This window comes from Lampris incognitus, chromosome 1 (assembly GCF_029633865.1).
Source record: "Lampris incognitus isolate fLamInc1 chromosome 1, fLamInc1.hap2, whole genome shotgun sequence".
In the NCBI taxonomy this organism is placed as follows: Eukaryota; Metazoa; Chordata; class Actinopteri; order Lampriformes; family Lampridae; genus Lampris; species Lampris incognitus.
In genome coordinates this window covers 134,662,003-134,687,450 of record NC_079211.1, presented here as the reverse complement: position 1 = coordinate 134,687,450, position 25,448 = coordinate 134,662,003, and the positions used below count along the sequence as shown (strand labels likewise).

The 25,448-nt window shown below is 45.4% G+C and overlaps 1 protein-coding gene across 1 annotated transcript; it reads right to left on the bottom strand.

Annotated features, from left to right (window-relative positions):
- Positions 1-1,365: 1,365 nt before the first annotated feature.
- On the bottom strand, positions 1,366-6,626 carry zgc:65851 (uncharacterized protein LOC321113 homolog). The gene is made up of 4 exons (XM_056274779.1): positions 5,895-6,626; positions 3,494-3,811; positions 2,908-3,032; positions 1,366-1,735 (listed from the first exon to the last, which is right to left on the bottom strand). The coding sequence occupies exons 1-4, from the start codon at positions 6,624-6,626 to the stop codon at positions 1,366-1,368; spliced, it is 1,545 nt and encodes a 514-aa protein (XP_056130754.1).
- Between the last annotated feature and the right edge of the window lie 18,822 nt (positions 6,627-25,448).

The window sequence follows — 25,448 nt, the reverse complement described above, 5'->3', positions numbered from 1 at the left end:
ACCACCTTAACCTTCAACCTCGTCCCTATTTTTAGCACGTCTCATCACCGTCCAAACGAGCTGATGTTGGCCAGAGAAACACTACTGAACCACACGCAAAGACACAGGGGAGACAAAACAGCCTTAGGTTAGGGGCTATATGTTGCTCATTGACAAATGAATCAAGCAGATGGGGGGAGTATTCATATTTCAGACATAACAAATTATAGTATCTTCGCTATACAGCAGCAAATTAAACTCTAACTCTTCATTCAAAAAGGTACACCTCCCCAAAGTACACCCCCTCCTCTCTAATAGGTGAAAGAAGAGCCCTCCCCCTCGACACATTCGAATCTTGATATTATATATGCAGCTCTGGGAACACCCAGGTTGCCATTCTTGACGTGCCAGGATGCTGCAGTGGCAAAAAAAAAAAAAGATGCAGGAAAGTGAATTGTGACGTTAAATTCTTACATTTCCTTTTGTCGCGGTGAGAAGAGATGCAAAAAAATGGACAGAAGGCCGGAAAGATGCCTCGCGCTGTGAGATGTGTGGGGTCCGATATGTCAGCTCAAGAAGGGGCCGTTGCCCTCGTGAGAAATGGCAGGTGGGGCTCTGTCCTTTGGGGTTTCCTTGGGGTACATGGTGAACATTCAGAAACACAACGGTGGAGTATATTCTCTGATAAGATCCCTATTTGCGGTACTCTCCAACTTTTATATATGTAGAAATTAAATAGCACCGTAAAAGTTGGACTGGTAAATTTGCTTCCTATGCTCCAGATATGTGTGTTGATCCAGAAGTCTGTGTGCTACTGGAACTGTTAACATTCAGGGTCATTAACGCTGAATATCAATTACACTCCCGCTGTAGATGGTGTAGGGTGAAATAATGTCCCTTTTTCTTAATTTGAAATCAAACTTGTATTATTCATGACGTTCAGTTCCACATTAGTGCAGGCTGTCCTATCTGTCCTTCACTCTACATGTTCAACAAGGGGAAGCATCCTATAGAGGATGTCATCATTGGATGAGCCCCCTCTGTCATGAATATACATTTACTGGAAGGAAACTGATCAGTCTTAATTTCTAGTCCCTGTCCATCTCCACCGAAAGAAATGTAGTTTGAACATGAACCACGGGTGAATTAACGTGCAAAATAACAAAAGGGAAGGATGTGACGCATCTGGAGTGCAGAGGTGTGTGTGGGTGTGTGTGTATGTGTGAGTGTGAGTGTGTGTGTGCGTGCACACGTGCAAGTTTGTGTGCGTCTCATGATACGAAGATGAGCAGATCCATATGAGTGAACTGATGGTGTGAAGTGGGTATTGATGATGATGATGATGATAATAATGACAGCAATGATGACAGCGACAACAGAAGCAGTTTAGCTCTTGCTAATCTTGCCGGTGGCAACACCCTTCTTCTTATCCTTCTCCTCCTTGTCTTCCTTCTCCTTCTGCTTGTCCTCTTCTTCCTCCTCCTCCTCTTCTTGCTCCTCTTCGTCGCCCTCACCATCTCCCTCCTCCTGATCCTCTCCCTCCTCTCCCTCTTCCCCCTCCTCAATCTCCTCCTCCTCTTCCTCCTTCTCCTCTTCCTCTACCTCTTCCTCCTCCTCCTCTGGCTTGGCGCTGGACTTCCTGTAGGCGCCGAGAGTATAGCTGCGGGTTGACGAATAGGAGAAGCCAGGGTAGCCTGACTGCACCATAGCGCCACTAACAGTGCTAAGGCGGCACTCTTCCCCTTCTAGCAGCTTCCTGTGTAGACGCACAGAGAAATAAAAGAGACGAGACATGAAGTCACATTCTGTTATGACTGTTGTAATCCCAGTTCACCTGGAGGGATCTATTACTGTCTCATTACTGTGGCTTGGCACATCTGCCCAGGACACCATCCACAGCCATGTTTCCATCAAGTATTGCATTAGAAAAAGTTGGGTGGAAATTGTAAAATTTTGATAAAATTTTCTCGCTATCACAAAGAAATGTTTACGCTCGCTTGAGGCGATTCTTGCTTTTGTCGATGAATAGTTAATGCATTTTTTTTTGATAAAAAAAAAATCAAATGCAAACAGAATTTAATCCCATAATCAGTTTTCTCCTTATCTTGGAGCATCTGTCTCATGGGAGTTGAAGTAAGGACATGTAAAGCAGGACACGTAAAAAAGTAAGTTCAGGGTTTCAATCACTTAAACAGATCTGATGGAAACACACCTAATTTACATTTTCTTTTTTTACGACTTCAGGGAACGTTTGTTTAAAATCCACTTGACGGTTGGAAACATTGCTACTGTTTCTATATGACATTATTTAAAGTTCTCTATACCATTTTGTTTTGTTGAGTGGGGAAAAGAATTGGTTCATCCATCTGAGGTGAGGATATCAAATAATGTCAACTCATTCAAAACCAGATTGTTTGGCTATACTGAAAAGCAAAATATAAGCAGAAAGAAGAAGAAGAAGAAGAAAGACAGACAACTTTGAAAAAAGCAAAACATCATGGCGTATTATCGAGGCCATGAGTCATCTTGAGATCTGTGCTCACAATTTCTATTCATAAGGATGGATCTTGTTCATCTGTAGTGTTTTGAAGTTGGTTCAGAGTAAGTCATATATAGGCCACTTCTGACTGTATGAAAATGAAAAAAAAAACTAAAAATGAAAGAAATTAGTTCGGCTCAACACTCCCAGAGGTAAACATCATAGTGTAACGTGCATGGATAAGAAGACACGCTGGCCGCTGGCTCGCGGGTCTGACCCTTTAGTCGAGCGGTTAGCGATGTCTCCTGCGGTGCGGGCGATACGGGTTCGCTTCCCGGCCGCGGCAGCTCCTGTGGTTGCGTTGTCCCCCGAATTCGCTACAATATTCTACAGGATATGTCTGTCTCACGCCACTAAACGGGACAATGAGGATGAGGTCCTCGACGTACCTGTATGCAGCGATCTCAATGTCCAGGGCCATCTTGACATTCAGCAGGTCCTGATACTCACGCAGGTGACGGGACATCTCTCCCTTGGTGCTACGCAGGGCAGCCTCCAGCTGCTGGATGGTATCCTACACACACACACACACACAGAAAGAGAGAGTGAGAGAGATGTAATATTAATATTCTATATTGCCTTTGTGAATACTAATGTCTCATACATGTGCACAAACACATTGAAATATAAAAGTTAAATCATTGCACTGGACATTTATTGATCTGCTAATGGTGTGCTGCAAAATCTAATCAATCGAGTTTCCCTTTCGGCTCATCCCCTGCATGAGACGAAAGTGAATGACAGATTAAAGCAATTCTTGTGAGAATGTCCTGCAATCGATTTTTTTTAAGGCTCGGTCCACCCTGACCCCCGTCTCTCCCTTGCAAGACTGTCTGGGAGACAGATGCTGAGTTTCTTTTGCAGATGACACCGTTGTCTAACTCGACCATGAAGGGAGTAATGCATGCCCTCAGGGATTCATTTTAGTATTCCGAAAAGCTAGATATTACCCCACCCCACCCCTCATCTGTATACCTGCATCTCTCCAATTTCGTTGCCATGGCGGTCCTCCATCTCTGCAATCTGCCTCTCCAGGGCCTCGTTGTGACCCCGGAGGGACTCGATCTCCAGGGTGCGAGCCTGCACCTGCCTGCGGTACTCGCTCAGCTCCTCCTTGGATTGCTTGATGGCGTCCTGGTTGCGGGCAGCCACCTCATTCACGCTCGCGAACTTGGAGCGGTACCAATCCTCAGCTTGGACCTGGTTCTTGGCAGACAGGGTTTCATACTGGGCCCGGATGTCCTTCAGGGCTGCGGCAAGGTCGGGTTTGCTCATGTCCATCTCGACTGACACCTAGAAAGGGAAGAGAGAAATGGGCTCGACACCGTTTGGGGAAAATGTGGAGTTTATTTGTTAAAATAACCATCCTTGGTTGAACTCTGTTGTTTGTTATTTTTTATATAGGGATGAGCCTGATCTAAATGTAGTGTTTAATACCAGCTTGGTATTTGCAGGTTTTCCATTGGATATTAGATTGATATGTTAATTTTTACGAAGAAATAAAATACAAAATGATTCACATATCGTTCAAAACTATGCTGGACCACCACAGTGGATGACGCTTCATTTTTTTTCACATGCTCATCAACAGAATGACCAGACCGGTAATTTTTTCTGTAACAGCTGTTAGTTTGTCAATGTTGTTCTCTTGTTTACTCAAAGTTGTGTAATGCGTGCCATTCTCCTGGCCACAGCATGAGTAAACTGATTGTACATGTCCATGTATGAGGCGAGGTCTCAGGCTTGGCTTGCTGTGTTGCAGCTGAAGTGGAAATGCTGCAGGCTGATGAACCAACAGCTGACTCAGGTCTCTCTCGTGCTGTCAATAGCTTATAGAGTAATGTTCTCTGCAGGATGGACCAGCAACCCTATAGAAATCTACCCAGCAACCCTATACAAATCTACCCAGCAACCATTACTCCGCTGACAGACTTACTCGATACTGGACGTTCCCTGCATTGATTTCTGTTCGAAGTTGCATGAAATTGCAAAGCTGTTCAAACTGAATTTCTCTGCAAAAAATGTGTTAACGCGACTGGCCCTTCTTTTAAGTTCACCTGAAATGCAATTTAATCGTTGATAAAGTTGTTCTCTCGGTGCTAGTTCCCTTTAACTCTAGATCACCTTGAGGGACTATTTGAACATGAACCAATAATATTGACAACTTTGTATAGGAATAGGCCTGGTGTGTGTGTGCGTGTGTGTGTGTGTGTGTGTGTGTGTGTGTGTGTGTGTGTGTGTGTGTGTGTGTGTGTGTGTGTGTGTGTGTGTGTGTGTGTGTATGTGTGTGCGTGTCTCTCTGCATGTGTAAGTGGATGTTTGAACATGTATGTCTGCATGCAAGGCTGTGCATGTGGGGATGAGGTGTTTGGATGACATTAAAAAGAAACAAGTTTGGCTGCATAGATAAATAAATATCTGCCTGTGAGCGTGACTTGCTTGGTTGGTTTCTGCGTCAGAGTTCATCCTACCCTGTTTCTATATAGGACGACCACACCCCTGGATTATGCGCAAACCCCCCTCCCCCCCCGCTCTCTCCCTCCCTCTCCATCTGCAACTGCCGCTCTCGCCTCTTAGCACGCATGAATAACATGCACGCAAAACGCACGCAAGCGCAATTTACAAACATCAAACTAATATCTATATATAAAGGTGAACTTCTGAAAGTTTGTACGGGGGTGGGACTCTGCAGAGATCCGTCGCCCGCAGACACGGAGGGAGGGGGGGGAGGGAGGGAGGGAGGGGGAGTCGTGGTGCTGAAACGGAGCTGCAGTGCTATAAATTATCCACGGCTGTCGCTAATTGCAGTGCGCAGCGTTCGCCTTGCCGATGGTGCCGCATCATGTTGTGACTCAGCCTATTTGCCCCCCCCCCCAAACAGTCGTAAAGTCACATAACTGCTCTCCTAAAGTGAAATGGTTTAGATTACATCTCCGCTGTGACGAGATGGCGGCGGGAAATCTACTTATTTCTTTGGCTCCAGGGAGCTGGACGGGATATTTGTTTTCTAGTCTCTTGCATTTGCTGGTTTTTATAGCTTTGAGCGGCACAATGTCCTGCTTTGCTGTTTTGGGGCAGTTTTAGTCTATCTTGTGTCTACTTTGGTTTTGCTATTCGCCGCCTCTTGATGCTCGGAGGCTTGCTTACACTTCATGCACTGCTCTTCACGCGCACTCTTATCTATGCTGACCGCTACTTCATACACCGCGACCATCATGTGGTTACCGTCCCGTGCTCTAACGCCCACAGCTTATCTGCTAATTGTTGACCCGTGTCCCTGTGGGGACAAATGTAAATCTAACAAAGAACACACTTCGAACACACATAGATACTACTCCGCCGTGCGATAAGATGGAAGGGGGGGGGGTGTCCGTACCTGTGAGGCTTGCAGGGACCCCTGCAGCTCCTGCAGCTCCTCCTCGTGGACTTTCCGCAGGAAGGCGATTTCATCCAGCAGCGACTCCACTTTCTTCTCCAGCTCCAGCCGCGCCAGCGTGGCGTCGTCCACGTCCTTGCGGTAGCCGCGCAGGGTGCTCTCCGCCTCCTCGCGGAGCCGGCTCTCCTCCTCCAGCTTCTCCTTCAGCCGGTCCAGCGTTTCGCTCATCTGCACGCAGTCCAGGTGCATCTGGCTCTTCTCGTGGGTCAGCTCCTCGACGCGCCCCCGCAGCTCCCGGATCTCCTGCTCGTACAGGTCGTGGAGGCGCGACGGCTCGTTGTTGCGCTGGCGCAGCAAGGTCACCTCGGCTTCCAGCACCTTGTTCTGCTGCTCCAGGTTGTGCACCTTCTCGATGAAGGAGACGAAGCGGTCGTTGAGGCCCTGCAGCTGCTCTTTCTCGTTGGTGCGGATGATCTTCAGCTCGTTGGTGACGGCTGTGGACTGCGTCAGGTCGATGGACTCGTGTGCGGAGGCGAAGCTCCGTCCGGCGCCCACCTTGCGGATGCTGGAGGAGGTGAGCGCCGACGGTGACCCGTAGGTGCGGTGGCCCGTCCGGTATCCCGCGGAGAGGCGAGAGGGGCTGCTGCCCAGAGTGATGCGGGTGGACCTGGGGGCATCTCCGAAGATCTTCCGATACGAGCTGCTGGTGTACATTTCGTTCGCGTAACTCATGTTTTCAGGTGGGAAATGGTGATCTCGTCCGTTCTCCCCGCTTTCCGTGCGCGAGAGTGTGTGTGGAGTTGGGGTGCGTGGAAGTTGGTATGTGGGAGAGAGGGAAATAAAGAGAGAGGGAGAGAAAGTGAGATGCGAGTGAAGACCGGCCGGGAAAGCTGATTTTATAGGGAAGGCGCTGGTGCATCATTTGACGCAGGTCCAACAGGAGATGGGGAAACCTGCAAGCTGTTGCAAAAAAAAAAAAAAAAAGCTCTCTCTCCGGGGAACACAAAGCCACTCATGCAGCTCCTCTTTCGCCTCGTAGCTCTGACAACTCCTCGCCAGACAATTAGGAGAAAACAATAACTTTTGCACAAACGATATCTTCGCAATTATTTAAAATCACTGCATTGCCAGGCTTTGTTTTTGAGGCTGTGTGCGTGATGACATGTGGCGACCCATTACTGACGGTTTATATGACACAGGCGTGCAAATTAAATCACATCAAGGAAGGGCTTTTCTTTTCATACACTGAGCAAGATGCGACGCAAAATAAAAACTTTATTAACCTCTATGAATATACACTGTGAGTCAAAGGGGCGGCCACTGTAACGTGTTATGTTGTCCTAAAAAACTGTCATTGCAGCTTTTCTTTGCCGTCCCAGCAGAATGGCGATAAGGGATCGATGTGTGTTGCCGTGCCGAGTGTGTCTTGCTGCTGCAGTCTGCATCCAGCAGCCCTGCACGCCCTGACCTCCGCAATATCAGAATACGGGATGAGATGTACTCAAAGTGGCCTGACGCTGGGGGGGGGGGGGGTGTATGGCATGACAACGCGATCTTAATGGAGCTGTTTTGGTGCAGCAGTAGAGACTAGAGGCCACTTTTCATTCAGTGAAGACTTTACGCATCAGTGAAAAGTGTGCGTTTTTAATCCATCGATTCATAGTTCCAGCAGTGGAGGGATACTTGTACCGTGTGTCTCTGTAACACCTGCCGTGGCGTGGGAGGACTGGCTGGGGGGGTGGTTATGCAGTACAAGCAGTCTCCTATTTGTTCATTTTGCATTGGTCCTGATCCGTACAGGACCAAGGCACCACACCCCTGTAAGGGTGCTGTATCCCTTGTAGGGGTGTGGTTTTGGAAGCGAGTGGGGGGAGGGGGGAGGCTCCATCCTTGTCAGGGTTGCAGACTGAACGGTGCAAAACCTGCAGTTTGCACCTCCAAACATCAGATAAGGCGTTTCCCGGCTTCGCTTATAGATCGTATGAGAAACGGCCTGTCGATGCCTTTGCAGCTGTTGTCTTACGGAGCAGGTCATGGTTTTTGCTGGACTGAATTGTGTGATACAATGCTCAAAATCTGGCTCTTTCTTCAAAGAATTGCGTACTTATGTCTTGATGCATGCTCAATAACCCAGGTAAAGAAATCACAGAAGGTTGAATCGGCTCATCTGGACACAACGTTTATTGGGAGAAACGTCTCAGTGACCTCTTCAGTCTCAACTGACTGCAGGACCTGCAGGTAACCTGCAACACTGCCCAGTTAAGAGGATCATGTCCCTCATTTCAGGACACGTGTAGAATGGACAGTATGAAACAAATGTAAATCAATATGCGTATCAAAAGGGGTGCTCATCCGCTCATTTCTGCTGAAATATTCTCTCTAAAAATGGCAGTTGTGCCAACAAATTGAAAAAGCTGCCAGATTCCAACACTGGGCGACGTTAACCAGCTGTTGTCCATGCCGACGCTTCGATCAGAGAACTGCAAAGTCAGTCGACAGAATTGAAACTTTCCTTTGAATACATATTAATAAAACCTAGTCGCATTACATTGCTGAAAGCCAGCTTCTTTCTTAACATTTTCGCGGGCTTCATGAGACCTTTCAGAGTTGACAATGACTTTCTGTTGGAATGTTAGAATGAAACGGTGAGGCGTGTCACTCATCAGGTCACGTGGCAAAAGTCGAACCTGTCCTCAGTCTATATACATTGTAACGACCACGGATGAATAGGCTCGGTAGCCCTTGGCTAACGGGTCAGACCCTTTAGTCGCCCGGTTAGCGTAGTCGCCCGTGGTGCGGGAGACACGAGTTCGCGCCGCGGCTGTGGTGGTTCCCGACTGCCCCCCCGAATTGGCTACAATATTCAGCGTTATTGTACAAGGGCCTTGGAGGTGGCGAGCATTGGGCCAGATGTCCTACTTGCCAAAAGGATTGCGAAGCGGTGCGGTGGCCTCTCGCTTCCCGGTGTAGTGATCGCCGCAGGTCCATCAGGACCTTAGCATACGGCCGCTCCTACGCACAGGTGTCCGCAGCAGCACCTTCTCGTGGTACCTCCTGTTTTCACAAAGTCTGCTGCGGGGGCGACCGGGTTCCCGGCGGTATAACCGGGTGGGTCGATTGGACCCGTTAGCCTTGGTTCGGCAGCCAGTCTAGGAGAAGGACAACTCTGATTTAAAACCTCCGCTGCCTTGCGGGTGTACTCGTCTACGGGAAAAAGGCTTTGGGAAGAAACCCTGAGGAAAAATCTGCAGCCGTCTCCATTGTATGGCAAGCCCTTTTAACATTCATTAGCTAGACGAGATATCTGCAATGACGTAATTACAGATATCCGCGACGTCATTTCGCCTAGTCAAAACTCTAATTCACGACTGCAGACGCTGCAGATATCTGTAATTACGTCATTGCAGATATCTCGTCTAGCTAATGAATGTTAAAAGGGTTTGCCATAGGCGACGAGGTAAAAGCAACACTAAGAAATAACGTACCATATCGTGAACTACGTGAGCGACGCGAAGGCAAGGTTAGCTACATCACACGTGAGTAGGCGGCGTAGCCAGTCAGAGTGAAACCAAGTGAGGCATCGACGACAAAACGATGCTAACGATGTCGGTCTTTGCGCATGTGCGCAACATGTGAAATAAAGTGCGCGCTGCTCTACTTTATTTTGACCTCACCTCACACCGTACACTTGACCTATGCCGTAGAGCGCGTTGGACATAAGACGTACTCTGCGCTCTCTTCGGTCCTTGACAACGTATCCTCATGAACGGTTCGTACGACATCGTGCGAAAAGTTAGGCACAATTTTTTGTGTGGAGCGACTCACTGCGCCTGCAGAGGATTGCGCGGGGCTGAAAAAGGGGGCGGGGGGGGGGCCGGGGGGCCCAACCCTAGGGGTTAGCGTGAGGTGGCCCAACCCTAGGGGTTAGGGTGAGGTGCCTGACATGCGTCACATACGATTTTTTGTGCATTACTTTTCGTACGTTTTCCTACGACCAGGGAATGAGAACAGCCTGTCCTTGACTATACAGACCCTCTCACTTTTAAGTCCCAGATAATAACTGCCCAAAACCAAGAACATGGCCGGCACGAAAAAGCGGAAGCTGACCAGGAAAACTGTCAGTTCATATCTGACTGGACTGATCAGTTCTGCTTTATTTTACCGGACCACGCCAATGTCAAACCTACATGCTTGACCGTAGCTGTCTGCAAAGCAGATAATCCCAGGCGGCATTTCAACACTATGCATGCTGCCAGTTTTAACAACTGCTCCACACAAGAACACAAGAATAACCACACCATGAAAACCACATCATTAAAACGTGATTTTAAATCTAACATTATCAGTCCCATCGGCCATTGCGCTCCCCCAGCGTAGAACCTCCGACAGTCAGAGCGACCGCCCCCTCCGGTCGCTACTGTATGACGTCATTCTTTTGTTTGAAATGTGCGTGTGTAGCAGATTTGGAATGGAGTGTTTTCTTACTTTATTATTAAAAATGTACATTGCGGGCGCCCGGGTAGCGTAGCGGTCTATTCCGTTGCCTACCAACACGGGGGTCGGTGGTTCAAATCCCCGTGTTATCTCCGGCTTGGTCGGTCGTCTCTACAGACGCATTGGCCGTCGGATGTGGGTATGTGTTCTGGTCGCTGCACTAGCGCCTCCTCTGGTCGGTCGGGGTGCTCCCCGGATCGGCAGATAGTGGGCGGAGCAGCAACCGGGACGGCTCAAAAAAAAAAAAAAGGAGTGGGGTAATTGGCCAGATACAATTGGGGAGAAAAGGGGAGAAATTTAAAAAAAAATGTACATTCCATGCAGCCCTATCCCACTGTTTAAAATAAAGGTGTGTTTTGTCTTTTTGTTTTGTTTTTACATTTGTACGTTAGGAAAAGGGGGCACGGTGGTGCAGTGGTTTAGCGCGGTCGCCTCATATCAAGAAGGTCCTGGGTTCGAGCCCCGGGGTAGTCCAACCTTGGTGGGTCATCCCGGGTCGTCCTCTGTGTGGAGTTGGCATGTTCTCCCCGTGTCTGCGTGGGTTTCCTCCAGGGGCTTTGGTTTCCCCCACAGTCCAAAGACATGTAAGCCAGGTGAATTGGCCGTACTAAATTGTCTCTAGGTGTGTGTGTGTGTGTGTGTGTGTGTGTGTGTGTGTGTGTGTGTGTGTGTGTGTGTGTGTGTGTGTGTGTGTGTGTGTGTGTGTGTGTGTGTGTGTGTGTGTGTGTGTGTGTGTGTGTGTGTCTGTCGGCCCTGTGATGGCCTGTCCGGGGTGTCTCTCCGCGACCATGAGAGCAGGATAAGCGGTTAAGATAATGGATGGACCTTAGGAAAATTTAGGCATACCGTTGGATCTAAGATGTTACACAGCCGCCTATCACTGCTGGGGAAGGGGGTACACCCACCACTAGGTGGCGCTGCAGCCCCCTCCCCTTCCCGCGCTAATGAATATGATAACGTCATACAAGCACATCGGTTCTACTAGCTGTAAATCATCGGCTCAAGATCACAACAGCTGCATCATTTCGTGTCTCATGGAACCCGGCTAAAGCTAAGAAGCCATTCGCTGACGCTGAGCTGATTAAAACGTGTGCAATTGATATGGTGGGCGAAATTTTAAGTCAAGCTGAGAAAAGCAAGAACACTCTTGTGGAGCTATTAAAGCAGGTGCTGTTATCGGTTCATACGACAACAAGAAGAGTAGAACTTTTACCCGAGTGTTTTTATAATCTACTCACCGATTTGAAGAACACAGAAACCATATAGTCTATGCTAGTGATATAGATTTTTTTTTTGATGGGAAGACCTTTCAGGAAGAGCTACTTTGTTTGCTTCCTCTGCCTGGGCGCACAACTGGGGAAATCACCTTTAATGAATTAACACAGTTCTTTGAGAAGAATGGCTTGGATGTGAGCAAAATTGTGTCTCTTGTCACCGATGGGGCTCCGTCAACGGAGGGACAACACAAGGGCTTGATGAGCAGGCTTGCCGCTGTTAACCCAGCGCTCTTTGCATTTCATTGCATTATTCACAAATCAGTGTTGTGCACTAAACTGTGTGGGGAAATGAAAGAGACAATGGATACTGTGACGAGACTGGTCAATTTCATTTCCCAGATAGGAAAATTGCTGTGCCCTGGACCCCGGACCCGGACACACCCAGCACTTTCATTCAGCCCACATACCATGTGGAATGATGGCACTTGGGTGGTCCGCTCCTGTTTGCCAGATCTGGGCTAGAACGAAGCCATAGCAATGCCACATATGCCACATATTTGCCAAAGGTGGCCCATATTTGTTTTGTGATATTTGGGCCATATTCACCATTTACTACACGGGCCACTTCAGGGTCACATCCAGATTACATGTTGCTGAGAGCACCACATCTTTTCCAAAAAAGGCCCACATTTGATTTGGCATATTTGGGCCGTATTTGCTCTTATACATGTGGGCCTCTTCAGGCTCACATCCATTTTGTCAGGGCAAGAAGAAGGCCATCAGTGCTGCATCATTGCCTGAAGTGGCCCACATCCGGGTGCTATCTGGGATGTGAGAGTTATAGTCTGCAACATCGCCTTTTCAGAGCATTGCTGGAGGAAATGTCAGCTGAACACAAGGATCTTTTGCTGCATAATTATGTTCGCTGGCTGAGCAAAGATCAGATTCTATCTCTCATCTTGCTCCCAGCTTGTCAAAATCGATAATTACACATTTAATTCTCTAGATCTATCAACTGGTGTCCCAAAGGGCTCTATACTGGGTCCAGTCCTATTCAGCATGTACATTAATGATGTACCTTCTGTGTGTGGAAAATATGACACCTTAATGTATGCTGACGAGACAGTTATTTTTTTCTCATAGTAAAACTACAGAAGAGGTTGCAATCAAGATAACAGATGTTATGTTGAAGTTCACATCCTGGCTTGACCAATGTTGTCTGCAATTGAATGTGTTGAAAACAGTTGGTATGTTTTTCTCAAAAGGCAACAACATAAATGTAGTGGAAGATATTCTCATCCAGGGAGAGATACTACAAATTGTCTCAGAATACAAATAGTTAAGAGTACGCATGGATTCAAACCTCAGCTTCAAAACCCACATAAAAGGGGTCTGCAATAAAGGTTAGTTTGGCAGATTTCAGGTTTACCAGAGACTTCCTATTTACTGAGGCAGCAAAGATATACTTCCACTCAGTGGTTGTTTCCTACATCACCTATTGTCTGATAAGCTGGTCTAACACACACTACATACAGAATTAAAACCACGGGAATCATTATACAAACTAGCACTCAAAACCTTCGACAAGAAGCCATTCGGTTTTTATCATTGCCATATTCCTAAAAAGTATAATCTACTTAGTTGGGAAAACCTCATCAAATACTAAAATGCCTGCCTCATTTGTAAGATAATGTATGGTTTAGCTCCTCCTCTGTCCAGCTTCATCAACTCCAAATCTACCACAAACAGAGCTACTAGAGGTGCAGCTAGAGGGGACTGCACAATCCCACTCAGGAGAACTGCATTTAGTCAAGCCCTCTTCTACTTTAAAGCATCACATCAATGGAACTCAGTACCACAATCAATTAGAGAGTCCCTATCCTATTATTCATTTAAGTGTAATGTCAAGAAATGGCTTATTAAGAATCAATAATATCAACATTGATGCTACTCGCACACACCTTTAACATGTTGTTTAACTGTATTGTACATTAACTGTGTTGTATGTCTGACTTTTTATATATATAATTTTCTGTAGTCTTTATTAGCTTTTTCTACATTAATTTTCTATATTTTCTTGTTTGTTTGCTCCTGTGTTTTTTTTGTTAACTATGTTGCATGTTTATTTTATTTTTTGTACTATTTTATTATCCTAGGATGCCTAACAAAAACAGGCAAAGGGACTGCCGATGCAAAATAGCCTCTTAGCTAACTCATATACATTCACATTTGTTTTGAATGTTGATTAATGTACATTGTCCCTTCCCAAATAAACATTTAAAGGCCACGTGTTGGAGAGGGTGTGCGACCTGCACAATGAGTTTGTGTCATTCTTATCCAGACTGTGCAGCCAAAAAACCCAAGAATATAAGAGGTTTTTAAGTGAGAGTAAGGTGATGGCATATGTTACTTTATTTTATTTATTTATTTTTGTGTGTGTCAAATCCTGTCTCATCTAAATCTCACAATTTCTCCCTCCACATACGTATGAGTCATCGATTTCTTCAATGAACTCGATCAAGAACCAGGAAAGAAACAGACTCTTCAATGCACATCTTGGCCAGTGCCTCAGGCTTGCCACAACAGAAAACAGGCCAGACAGCAGAGGGATTGCCTCATCCCGTCTCTCTCACTTATCTCACTTATTGGTGAATAACCATCCATTTATTTTTGTCCATTTATCCATAATTAAATGGTTGGTTTTGGATTTATTTTGTTTCAAGAGTGCCTTTTTTTCCTTGTATGACCCTCAACACATGCTTTGAGAATCCCAGGCCTAAATTATTACTACTACCACTACTATCACTACTACTACTACTACTACTACTACTATTACTACTACTACCATTGGCTGCTCCCGTTAGGGGTCGCCACAGCGGATCATCCGTTTCCATCTCTTCCTGTCCTCTGCATCTCCCTCTGTCAAACCAGCCACCTGCATGTCCTCCCTCACCACATCCATAAACCTCCTCTTTGGCCTTCCACTTTTCCTCTTCCCTGGCAGCTCCATATTCAGCATCCTTCTCCGAATATACCCAGCATCTCTCCTCCACACATGTCCAAGCCATCTCAATCTTTCCACTCTTGCTTTGTCTCCAAACCGTCCAACCTGGTCTGTCCATCTAATATACTCGTTCCTAATCCTGTCCTTCTTAGTCACTCCTAATGAAAATCTTAGCATCTTCAGATCTGCCACCTCCAGCTCCACCTGCTGTCTTTTCGTCCGTGCCACTGTCTCCAAACCATATAACATAGCTGGTCTCGCAACCATCTTGTAAACCTTCCCTTTAACTCTTGCTGGTACGCTTCTGTCACAAATCACTCCTGACACTCTTCTCCACCCACTCCACCCTGCCTGCACTCTCTTCTTCACCTCTCTACTGCACTCCCCGTTACTTTGGACAGTTGACCCCAAGTATTTAAATTCAAATGCCTTCGTCACCTCTACTCCTTGCATCCTGACCATTCCACTGTCCTCCCTCTCATTCACGCATAGGTATTCCGTCTTGCTCCTCCTGACTTTCATTCCTCTTCTCTCCAGTGCATACCTCCACCTCTCCAGGCTCTCCTCAACCTGCACCCTTCTCTCGCTACAGATCACAATGTCATCTGCAAACATTGTAGTCCACGGAGACTCCTGCCTGATCTCATCTGTGAACCTGTCCATCACCATTGCAAACAAGAAAGGGCTCAGAGCCAATCCTTGATGTAATCCCACCTCCACCTTGAATCCATCTGTCATTCTAATTGCACACCTCACCATTGTCACACTTCCCTCATACATATCCTGCACCACTCCTACATACTTCTCTGCAACTCCAGACTTCTGCATACAATACCACACCTCCTCTCTCAGCACCCTGTCATATAAGCTTTCTCTAAATCCACAAAGACACAGTGCAACTCTTTCTGGCCTTCTCTATACTTCTCAATCAACATTCTCAAAGCAAACATCCCATCTATAGTGCTCTTTCGTGGCATGAAACCATACTGCTGCTTGCTAATCATCACCTCTCCTCTTAACCTAGTGTCTATTACTCTTTCCCATATCTTCATGCTGTGCCTGATAATTTTTATACCTCTGTAGTTGCCACAGTTTTGCACATCACCCTTACTCTTGAAAATCGGTACCAGCATGCTTCTTTGCCCCTCCTCAGGCATCCTCTCACTTTCGAAGATTGTGTTAAACAATCTAGTTAAAAACCCCACTGCCATCTCTCCTAAACACCTCCATGCCTCCACAGGTATGTCATCAGGACCAACTGCCTTTCCACTCTTCATCCTCTTCATACCTGCCCTCACCTCCTCCTTGCTAATCCACTGCACAGCCTGAGTCACTATCCCTACATCATCCAACCTTCTCTCTCTCTCTCTCTCTCTCTCTCTCTCTCTCTCTCTCTCTCTCTCTCTCTCTCTCTCTCTCTCTCTCTCTCTCTCTCTCTCTCTCTCTCTCTCTCTCTCTCTCTCTCTCTCTCTCTCTCTCTCTCTCTCTCTCTCTCTCTCTCTCTCTCTCTCTCTCATTTTTTTCATTCATCAGCCCCTCAAAGTACTCCTTCCACCTTCTCAGCACACTGTCCTCGTTTGTCAGCACATTTCCATCTCTATCCTTCATCGCCCTAACCTGCTGCACATCCTCCCCAGCTCGGTCCCTCTGTCTAGCCAATCGGTACAAGTCCTTTTCTCCTTCCTTAGTGTCTAACCTCTCAAACATCTCACCATACGCCATTTCCTTTGCCTTTGCAACCTCTCTCTTCACTTTACACTGCATCTCCTTGTACTCGTGTCTACTTTCTTCATCACTCTGACAATCCCACTTCTTCTTTGCCAACCTCTTCCTCTGTATACTTTGCTGTACTTCCTCATTCCACCACCAAGTCTCCTTGTCTTCCTTCCTCTGTCCTGATGACACACCAAGCACCTTCCTAGCTGTCTCCCTCACTATTTCTGCAGTGCTTGCCCAGCCATCCTGCAACTCTTCACTGCCACCCAGTGCCTGTCTGAACTCCTCCCTGAACTCCACACAATAGTCTTCCTTCTTCAACTTCCACCATTTGATCTTCGGCTCTGGCTTCAATCTCTTCCTCTTCTTGGTCTCCAAAGTCATCCTACAGACCACCATCTGATGCTGCCTAGCTACGTTCTCCCCTGTCACCACCTTGCAGTCTCCAATCTCTTTCAGATCATGCCTTCTATATAAGATATAGTTCACCTGTGTGCACTTTCCTCCACTCTTGTACGTCACCCTGTGTTCCTCCCTCTTCTTGAAATATGTAGTCATCGCAGCCATTTCTGTCCTTTTTGCAAAATCCACCACCATCTGTCCTTCCACATTTCTCTTCTTGACACCATACCTACCCATCACCTCCTCATCACCTCTGTTCCCTTCACCAACATGTCCATTGAAGTCCGCTCCAATCACCACTCTCTCCTCCTTGGGTACACTCTCCACCACGTCATCCAACTCACTCCAGAATTCTTCTCTTTCTCTTTCATCTCACACCCAACTTGTGGGGCATATGCACTGATAATATTCATCAATGCACCTTCGATTTCCAGCTTCATACTCATCACTCTGTCTGACACTCTCATCACCTCCAGCACACTCTTGACATACTCTTCCTTCAGAATAAGCCCTACCCCATTTCATCTCCCATTTGCACCATAGTAGAAGAGTTTGAACCCACCTCCGATGCTGCTGGCCTTATTCCCCTTCCACCTGGTCTCTTGCACACACAGTATACCTTCCTTTCTCCTTCCATCATATCAGCCAGCTCTCTCCCTTTACCAGTCATAATGCCAACAACAACAACAACTACTACTACTACTACTACTAATGATAATAATAATAATAATGACAATGACAATAGTAACAATAATCATAATAGCATCAACAGCAACATCGGCACATCAAACAACTTTTGCTGGCACGATAGAAAAAACCCTGGACATGTTAGCCCTTGGGGAAAACTAATTGGGGAACCCTGTCCTACATGATAGATAGATAGATAGATAGATAGATAGATAGATAGATAGATAGATAGATAGATAGATAGATAGATAGATAGATAGATAGATAGATAGATAGATAGATAGATAGATAGATAGATAGATAGATAGATAGATAGATAGATAGATAGATAGATAGATAGATAGATAGATAGATAGATAGATAGATAGATAGACAGACACGGAGGGAGAGAACGAGAGAGAGAGAGAGAGGGAGAGAGAGAGAGAGAGAGAGAGAGAGAGAGAGAGAGAGAGAGAGAGAGAGAGAGAGAGAGAGAGAGAGAGAGAGAGAGAGAGAGAGAGAGAGAGAGAGAGAGAGAGAGAGAGAGAGAGAGAGAGAGAGAGAGAGAGAGAGAGATTAATAATGGAAACTGGTCTGTTTTGTTGGACTGTTTTTTAACCACTAGAGGGCAATACAGGGCCAAAAATGCTTTGAATTTCAACAAGGCTGAAGATGAACCCACGTGCAGGAAAAACAAATAATGACAAATAAAGTCAGCATGTTGTTTACAGCTATTATCAACGCATATCTGCAGTGAACCACAGTGTCTTTTAGTGCCCAGTTAATGGGGACTCGGGGGTGATCATTTGACCAGAGATCCCAATCCAATTTATCTAACATCAAAGTGCAAACATCATTCATGTGTCACCTTGTCTGACCTCTCAAAGTAAGGGACTGATGAGGGACGTGATCAAAGGGGAGGGCAGAGGATTTAATATGACAAAGGATGAGATCAGTGGAACCCATCTTTAAACAGGGAGAGACTGATTTAGATGTGTGAAAGGAAGACAGACAGCGAGAGAGAGAGAGAGAGAGAGAGAGAGAGAGAGAGAGAGAGAGAGAGAGAGAGAGAGAGAGAGAGAGAGAGAGAGAGAGAGAGAGAGAGAGCATCACTACACCCTTGCTGCCCAGCCATTTTGTCCCAGGGAAAAAGATTGAGGGGTGAAAAAAGGGTTTAAGCTAGTGACTCAGCAGGAAATGACAGGTTGCCAGAGCTGTCCGATTTCTATCATTATTTGACTTTCTTAACCTCCCACCCGCTTTCTTCAAAGCACAGAAAGGAAGTGTGGACCAACTTTTAAGCCCATAAATTCCTTTCTGGTGTCCATTCATTCCGCGAGCGTCTGTTGTAGCTACCCCATCAATTCCTTCATTCACTGAGTTGCATTATATACTCCACCAATCACACAACAGTGATGCAGTGTCAATGCTGAACGGTCATATTTCAGTTTTGCAAATTTGACTTTTAAATGCTGTGCAGCCGCTGAGATGACGCAAGGCGGTGGAGATGGGAATTTGATTAAGAAACACTGCCAACATAAGAAGGGAGCGAGACGTGCATGTGTGAAATGGATCCACCAACACCACAGCACCCAGTAACAGCACTGAGGGAAAAGAGAAATATCACCCATTAACCCTTAAGATGCAGCTGACCTGAGCACTGCATCAATATAAGGTTTCTATTCACTGTAAATACTCTTCCATGGGGCTGCAGAAACACCACACTGCAAAAAATGACGTGCTTATCAAGGGATTTCATCTTGTTTTTAAGTCTCATAATGCTTATTTAAAATATTGCTGGTAACCTTTTCTTAACCAACTGGCAGATATTATTGCTTGTTTCAAGGAAGTGCTCTGGTTTCGATTCGTTTCAAGACTACACAGAAAAGAAATATTATTTCAAAACAAGTTTCACATTTCAAGATTTACTTTCCTGATAAGTGAAAATTCCTCTTACAATCAGGAAACTGCACTTTCTCAAAATGAGCAGTGCTATTGTCTGCCATTGTGGTAAGAACATTTTACCAGTCATATCTAGAAGTAAGCACTAAGAGACTTAAAACTTGATTGGATGCATTGATAAGACTGTCGTTTCTGCAGTGTATGGGTTTTCTTTTTTTTTTTTTTTTTTGCATTGCAAAACAAAGCACAAACGATTATTTATATACTACAAAATGGGTTAACTGTGCAGGAAGCTGTCTATGCCAATGACATCTGACTACATTTTAGTTGATGCCAGGATGGTGTTAAAGATCAAATGTAGATTTTGATGGGCTGTGGGGTTTTTGTTTTTTTTTTTTGCTGATAGAACTCATATTCACATTTTATGCGCATTTCATACATGTATAATGGCGGCCTACAATGCTGAAGCCACACCTTCTCTGTCTGCGTTGCACTGCATTTATGCATGAGGCATAATTGAACTAAGCCGACAGCTAGGGCGCCGCAGCCATATGCAGTCATGTGACTAACAACATGGTGCTGGGACACCAGTGGGGTGAGCCAAATCAAATCTCCATAGGGCCCCAAAAAAGGCTTGGGCAGGCCCTGACAGAAGCTTGAAACAAAAGGCCTTCCATCAGTAGTGCTCTTTTTGGAAACTCATCCTCATCCTCAGGTGCGTTGTTACCCACAGGCGCTAAGCTAAAGATCAGTGATGAGCATTGCCATGTGTCACATCCAGACCACTCACCGCTCTCCTCCTCTGTTTCAGATGTGCTCGTCTTTTCTGATGCGCACTTCTTCGCTCCACTCCGGTCTCCAGAGATATCCGTCCATGCATGGAACGGTCTCCCCCATCTGTTCACACACGGACCTTGCGCAAACACAATTGCACATTTTGAGTCTCTTATCTTCCACATTGGTTGTCAGCTGCGTTGGTTAATGACCAGGTCCGTCTTTTGTCACTTATTCAGATCCTGGACTCTGTTGTAGTCACCCAGGGGACCAAGATCTGTCATGGTGTCAGCTGATCAATTGTTTGACTTCTCCATCAGTTGCTGAGGGGTCAGTCATAATTAGATTTTTATATCACTTTAGATGGCACATTGAAATAATGGCATTTATTGACAATGTATGTATGTAGATCTACACACAGTCTCCTGTCAATCATGTCTTGGCTGTTGGGCTCACACCATGTGTCTCAGTGCTATGAAACCTGTGTTGCTGGCAAGACGAATTCTCGTGTTTGCTTTATAAATACAGATTTCCCAGTAGTTACGCGTTTACCATCATGACGTCACACAGTTTTCTGCAGCTCAACGTGGTGCTGAAGCCAAACGTGATTCACACACGGATGGCAAAACGGATTGAATAATTTGAAATTTGTCATGTTATAGTCGAGTTTTTTGCAGAACTTTAGTGAATAATAACCCATCCCACATAAGAACCACAGGGGCTGTATGCTTGCTTTTCTAGTGATGAATACAAAAGCGGTTAAAGTATAAAGTCCAACTGGGCCAACAACCGCAAACATGGACAAAAACAATTGGGTATTTTTTGTTTTTCTTTTCTTAAAAACATCCTATATTCTCTCTTAACAGTGTTCAGTGCTGATAAATCATCCGGGCTGTTTCGGTGCATTAATCTGTGACTGAATCCATTCTCACACAGCAAATAACCATCAAACCATTATCATTATCTAAAGGAGCTGTGACCTTCTGTTAATATAACATGATGATGGTTTGTGACGTAGGTTCGACCACATCATGGAGAGGGGCCGGGGGTGTCCATAACCAGGCTCTTCAGTGGTGAGTTGATGCCTGTAAGTGGTTGAATCGCTATGTACTTACTGTATTCCCCCAAGGGTATTGTTTTATTACAGGTTGCCATAGTGCTGCATGTCTTTTGTGGTTCCTTGTTTGAGTGTGGCGCTTGGTTGTGTGCCTTGTCTACAGTCTAAGGGTGTGTGTTTGTGTGTTTTTCTGTAGTTTTGTGTGCCTTACTGTGAGGCTGCATTCAATTATGCTCACGTGTGTGTGTGTGTGTGTGTGTGTGTGTTTGTGTGTGTGTGTGTGTGTGTGTTTGTGTGTGTACTTACGTCCAAGTATGCGTGAGTGCAATTACATACCCACGTGCGATTGGCCGGTGGAGGTCTATTGATGAAGATCTTTCTAAACTGGGTGTGTTTGGGGATAAGCTGCTGGATTTGTCTAATCTGACAGTTGAGGACAGTGAGAGATGGGTCAGCGGAACGGAGACCCTGACATATACCCACCATCTTAATGTGTAATCTTGCACACACACACACACACACACACACACACACACACACACAATCAAGTTGGTTGTCAACACAGTAAACATAACCGACCTAATGGTGTGGCCTGCTATGCTATGCCCATTCAAAACTGGATTGTGTTCAATAACTGCTATTGTGATAAGTCTTTCTGTGTGCCCTCATATATATATATATATATATATATATATATATATATAAACATGTCATTTGGTGAACCCTTTTCTGCAAAACTCTTCAAAAAGCATGCCTTAATACATTTTTAGCACCAGTGGGCCACATGAAAAGCATGACAGAATTTGCAGGACCCACACATTTTTGCACGAATCTGTTGCCATGGAAATGTGCAGATGGAAATGCAGATTCAAATTCTGCGCTAATGACCGTTGTTGTATGACTCAACTTCCATGGTGAATGGCACAACACTGTAAGACGGGATCAATACGACTAGTGTTGAATCCAGGACTACAAAAAAACAAAAAAACGGATTAAAGACTGTTATATTAAAAACACTGGTGTAAAATCAGCCATGGTAGTTGGGGGGCTGTGGGAAGAAGACATCAGGGCAACGCTGCAATGGAATTAACACACGTCAGTGTAAACGCCACTGTGGCTTGAGGCAGTTAGAGACCGTCCTATCATGTCTATTGAGCTGAACGTCTGTCAAGCTTTGCCGTGACGGCCCAGACCCTCGCGGCCCTCCCCCACGCTCACGTGTTCCCATGACCTCAACACCGAACAGGAATATACCCTCGGCCTAAGTCTTCACTTTCACGCATGGTGGGAATTTAGAAGTCAAGTCAATTGTATTTGCATAGACCTAAATCAGAGTTTAGTCCCAGATATTTTGGTTTTTTTTAATCATGGTAGATTCTCTGTACAGATACTTACCATTACGGTGATGCTAGTTTTGCTGGGAAAGGGGTCAGAAATGGTTTTGATTTTCAGAAAGGCAGCCCTCAATTCGACACTGCTTTCAAAGTGTTTCTGCCCCCCCCCCCCCACCACCACACACACACACACACATTAGAGGTAATTTCTATGGAAAGAGGATGGTGTGAGATAGTGGAACAATATGGTCTGTGTTGGAGAGTTGCGGAGTGCCTCAAGCTGCGATAATCTCCATACTACTACTTGTGACGTGGCCCCCCCCCCCAGCAGCAGCAGCGGCAGCGGGGATGTTGGGGTTGCCTGAAGATGCCCATCCCCCTCTTTCCCTTCCCCTTTGCTGGCTTTTGTGCATGTTGTTTATTTAGCTCGTCAGATGGCTGAGATCATACAAACATGGGATTTGGCCCACAGATTAGCATCTGATGAACACACTAAGTAGCTGGCTGGGAACGACCTCCATGGAGGCTTTCTTCTATCTGCAGTAGGAAAAGAAAAATTTACCGCCCGTTCCAGAATTTATATAAAGCTTACTCATATTGAGAAATCAGGTTTCATTCTCTTATCACTATGGGGTGTCCTTGTGTCCCACTGCATGCTTGCACAGACGTGACAGTATTACTCCTTCCCCCCTAAAATAGCCCAGCCTCTGCAAAACAAAAAACAAAAAAAAACAAAAAACACAAGGGCAAAGTGATGGGTAGGTAAACAAGGGTTTCAAATGGTTTTATTCCTTTCATATAACTTGCAAATATAAATTGCTGTTCAACGTTTCGTTTCTCAAAGGGTTCTCGACATTTAAAGTTATTTCATTAGTGGTCAGTGTCCACGTCCTCCAATTCTAAAAAGTATGTGTGAAAATTGTCTCTTCAATTTGTAATTGTTCGACGGCAGACCATGGCCTTTTGGAGGTGAAAGGTAGTATGTGATGATGTATGGGCTATATGACCAGGTGTGTCTGTGTTGCTCTGTGTTGCATTGTGTAATGTATGAGAGCACCACACCTGAGACAGTCACAATGAAAAGGAATGACCTTTGTGATACACATCAATATATCATATACATTCATATATATATAATATACTTCTGTTATGTCTTACATTTGTTTCTGTTTTAAGGCATCAGCCACTAGGTATGAATGAACAAAATGACAAACCAAACACACAAACAAACATGAGGAGATCCCCTGATGTTAAAATCCATAGCTTAAACAACTGGATTGGGCAGAAGTCAACTGCAGTCTTGTTCTTTGAGAAATTCCACACCTGCGTTTTAAGGCAGATACTGAAAAGCACCAGGGTCTTAGAAGAAGAGGGTGTATATACAGGAGGGGTGGGGTAAGAGGAGGGGTGGGTGGGGGTTTGGGCAGAGCAATAGTTGCATGTGATTATAGACAACGCGCACACATGCACACACGCACTTGGCTTCGCTTGTGGCCCTCCATGCACCATGGTTGCCAACACAGCACATGGAGGAGGGAGCCATGCTCACGCTAACACACAGACACACACACACACACAGACAGACACACACACACACACACACACACACACACACAATGAAAATTACAAAACACACACACACACACACACACACAAGATGGTGGAAGACAGACAATGGGCAAATTGAGGAAATTGTGATCTCTCAGAGACAGACATTAATGCTGAGGTTGATATGAGGTCTTTGTAAAGTGGACTTTTTGCACCATCTACTGATAAACAAAGGAAAATAAACAAGAAATACTATAGCCATATAAATCCTTTTTGTTTTGTAAAATCATCCACCCCCCCCCCCCAACCACCCCAAAAATGTCTCTCTGAAGACAGTGACGAAATCAACACACACACACACACAAACAGATGGCATTCTGGTGCACACACCTGTCCACTCACACCCGGTGTTCAGTACATTTCCTGTTCGCCTCCCATCTAGCGTGGCTACATTGTTTTCCTCCAGTGGGCTAGTTGCTCATTTGACAAAGAAAGGCAGCATTCCACACTAAACGACCAAACAATCCTACACCTATTGTTGAGGGTTTCTATTTTTTTGCCGCACCATCTTCATGCTTTGATGAAGATCTGCGGTCTGGCTGTGAAGTGGGAGGGCGGAAGGTTCCGTCGGCACAGTGCTGTCGAAGCACAGAGGTGAGACGGGGGGGGGTGGGGGGGGGGCTCTACATTCAAAACACTGCAAATCCTCTCGCTGCTCGCCGGACCCATGACTTTCTACAATAGGCCGTGGGTGAAAACCCTCACAGACGGAGCGCAGCCATTTTGTTTGAAGTTCCCAGGCACAGAGATGGAAGAGCGAGCACCACGGCGTCACACGCCGCCAGAGAACCAAACCCACCTCCGACACCACAAGCTTCCCTTTTTCACTTTTTTTTAACTTTTTAATTACTTTTTTTTTCAAAATTATATTAATTTTTTTTTTTGTCTCAACACTCTCGCCGAACGATGAGCACAGCTTTTAAAAAAAAACAAGTTAGAACCAACTAGAACCAACCATAAATAAGGTCATTTTCTAAGAGCACTGTGCCAAATTCATAACAGACAAAGGCCTTGAGGCACAAGAGACGGTTCTACAAAGCTATGGATTGACTAAGTTGTGCAAACAAACTACACATCGGAAACCTCAATAAACCTCACAAGAAGAACATAAGCTATGACTACTTAAATATATTTATATATATATATATATATATATATATATATAATCTTCTATATATTCAGTATATTAGATCTAATAAATACTTTTTTCCATATACATATTTTTTTCTTTAAACTATTTACATAAAAACTAACTTTTTTTTTTGCAGAAACAATAAATAGCTATGAAGGCAAGGCAAAGGAAAGAGACTATAATTTAACTTTTTTCTTTTTTCCCCCGTTTCAGATGTGACCATGCAGGAGGAGACACAGGCCTTCCTG

What these genes read in the sequence shown, in the direction of transcription:
- zgc:65851 (XM_056274779.1), bottom strand. Translation starts at nt 6,626, where the DNA reads ATGAGTTACGCGAACGAAATGTACACCAGCAGCTCGTATCGGAAGATC. An exon ending in GGTCCCTGCAAGCCTCACAG is followed by an intron (nt 3,812 to 5,894) that starts GTACGGACACCC and finishes TTCCCTTTCTAG; the next exon opens with GTGTCAGTCGAGATGGACAT. An exon ending in ATTGAGATCGCTGCATACAG is followed by an intron (nt 1,736 to 2,907) that starts GTACGTCGAGGA and finishes GCGTCTACACAG; the next exon opens with GAAGCTGCTAGAAGGGGAAG.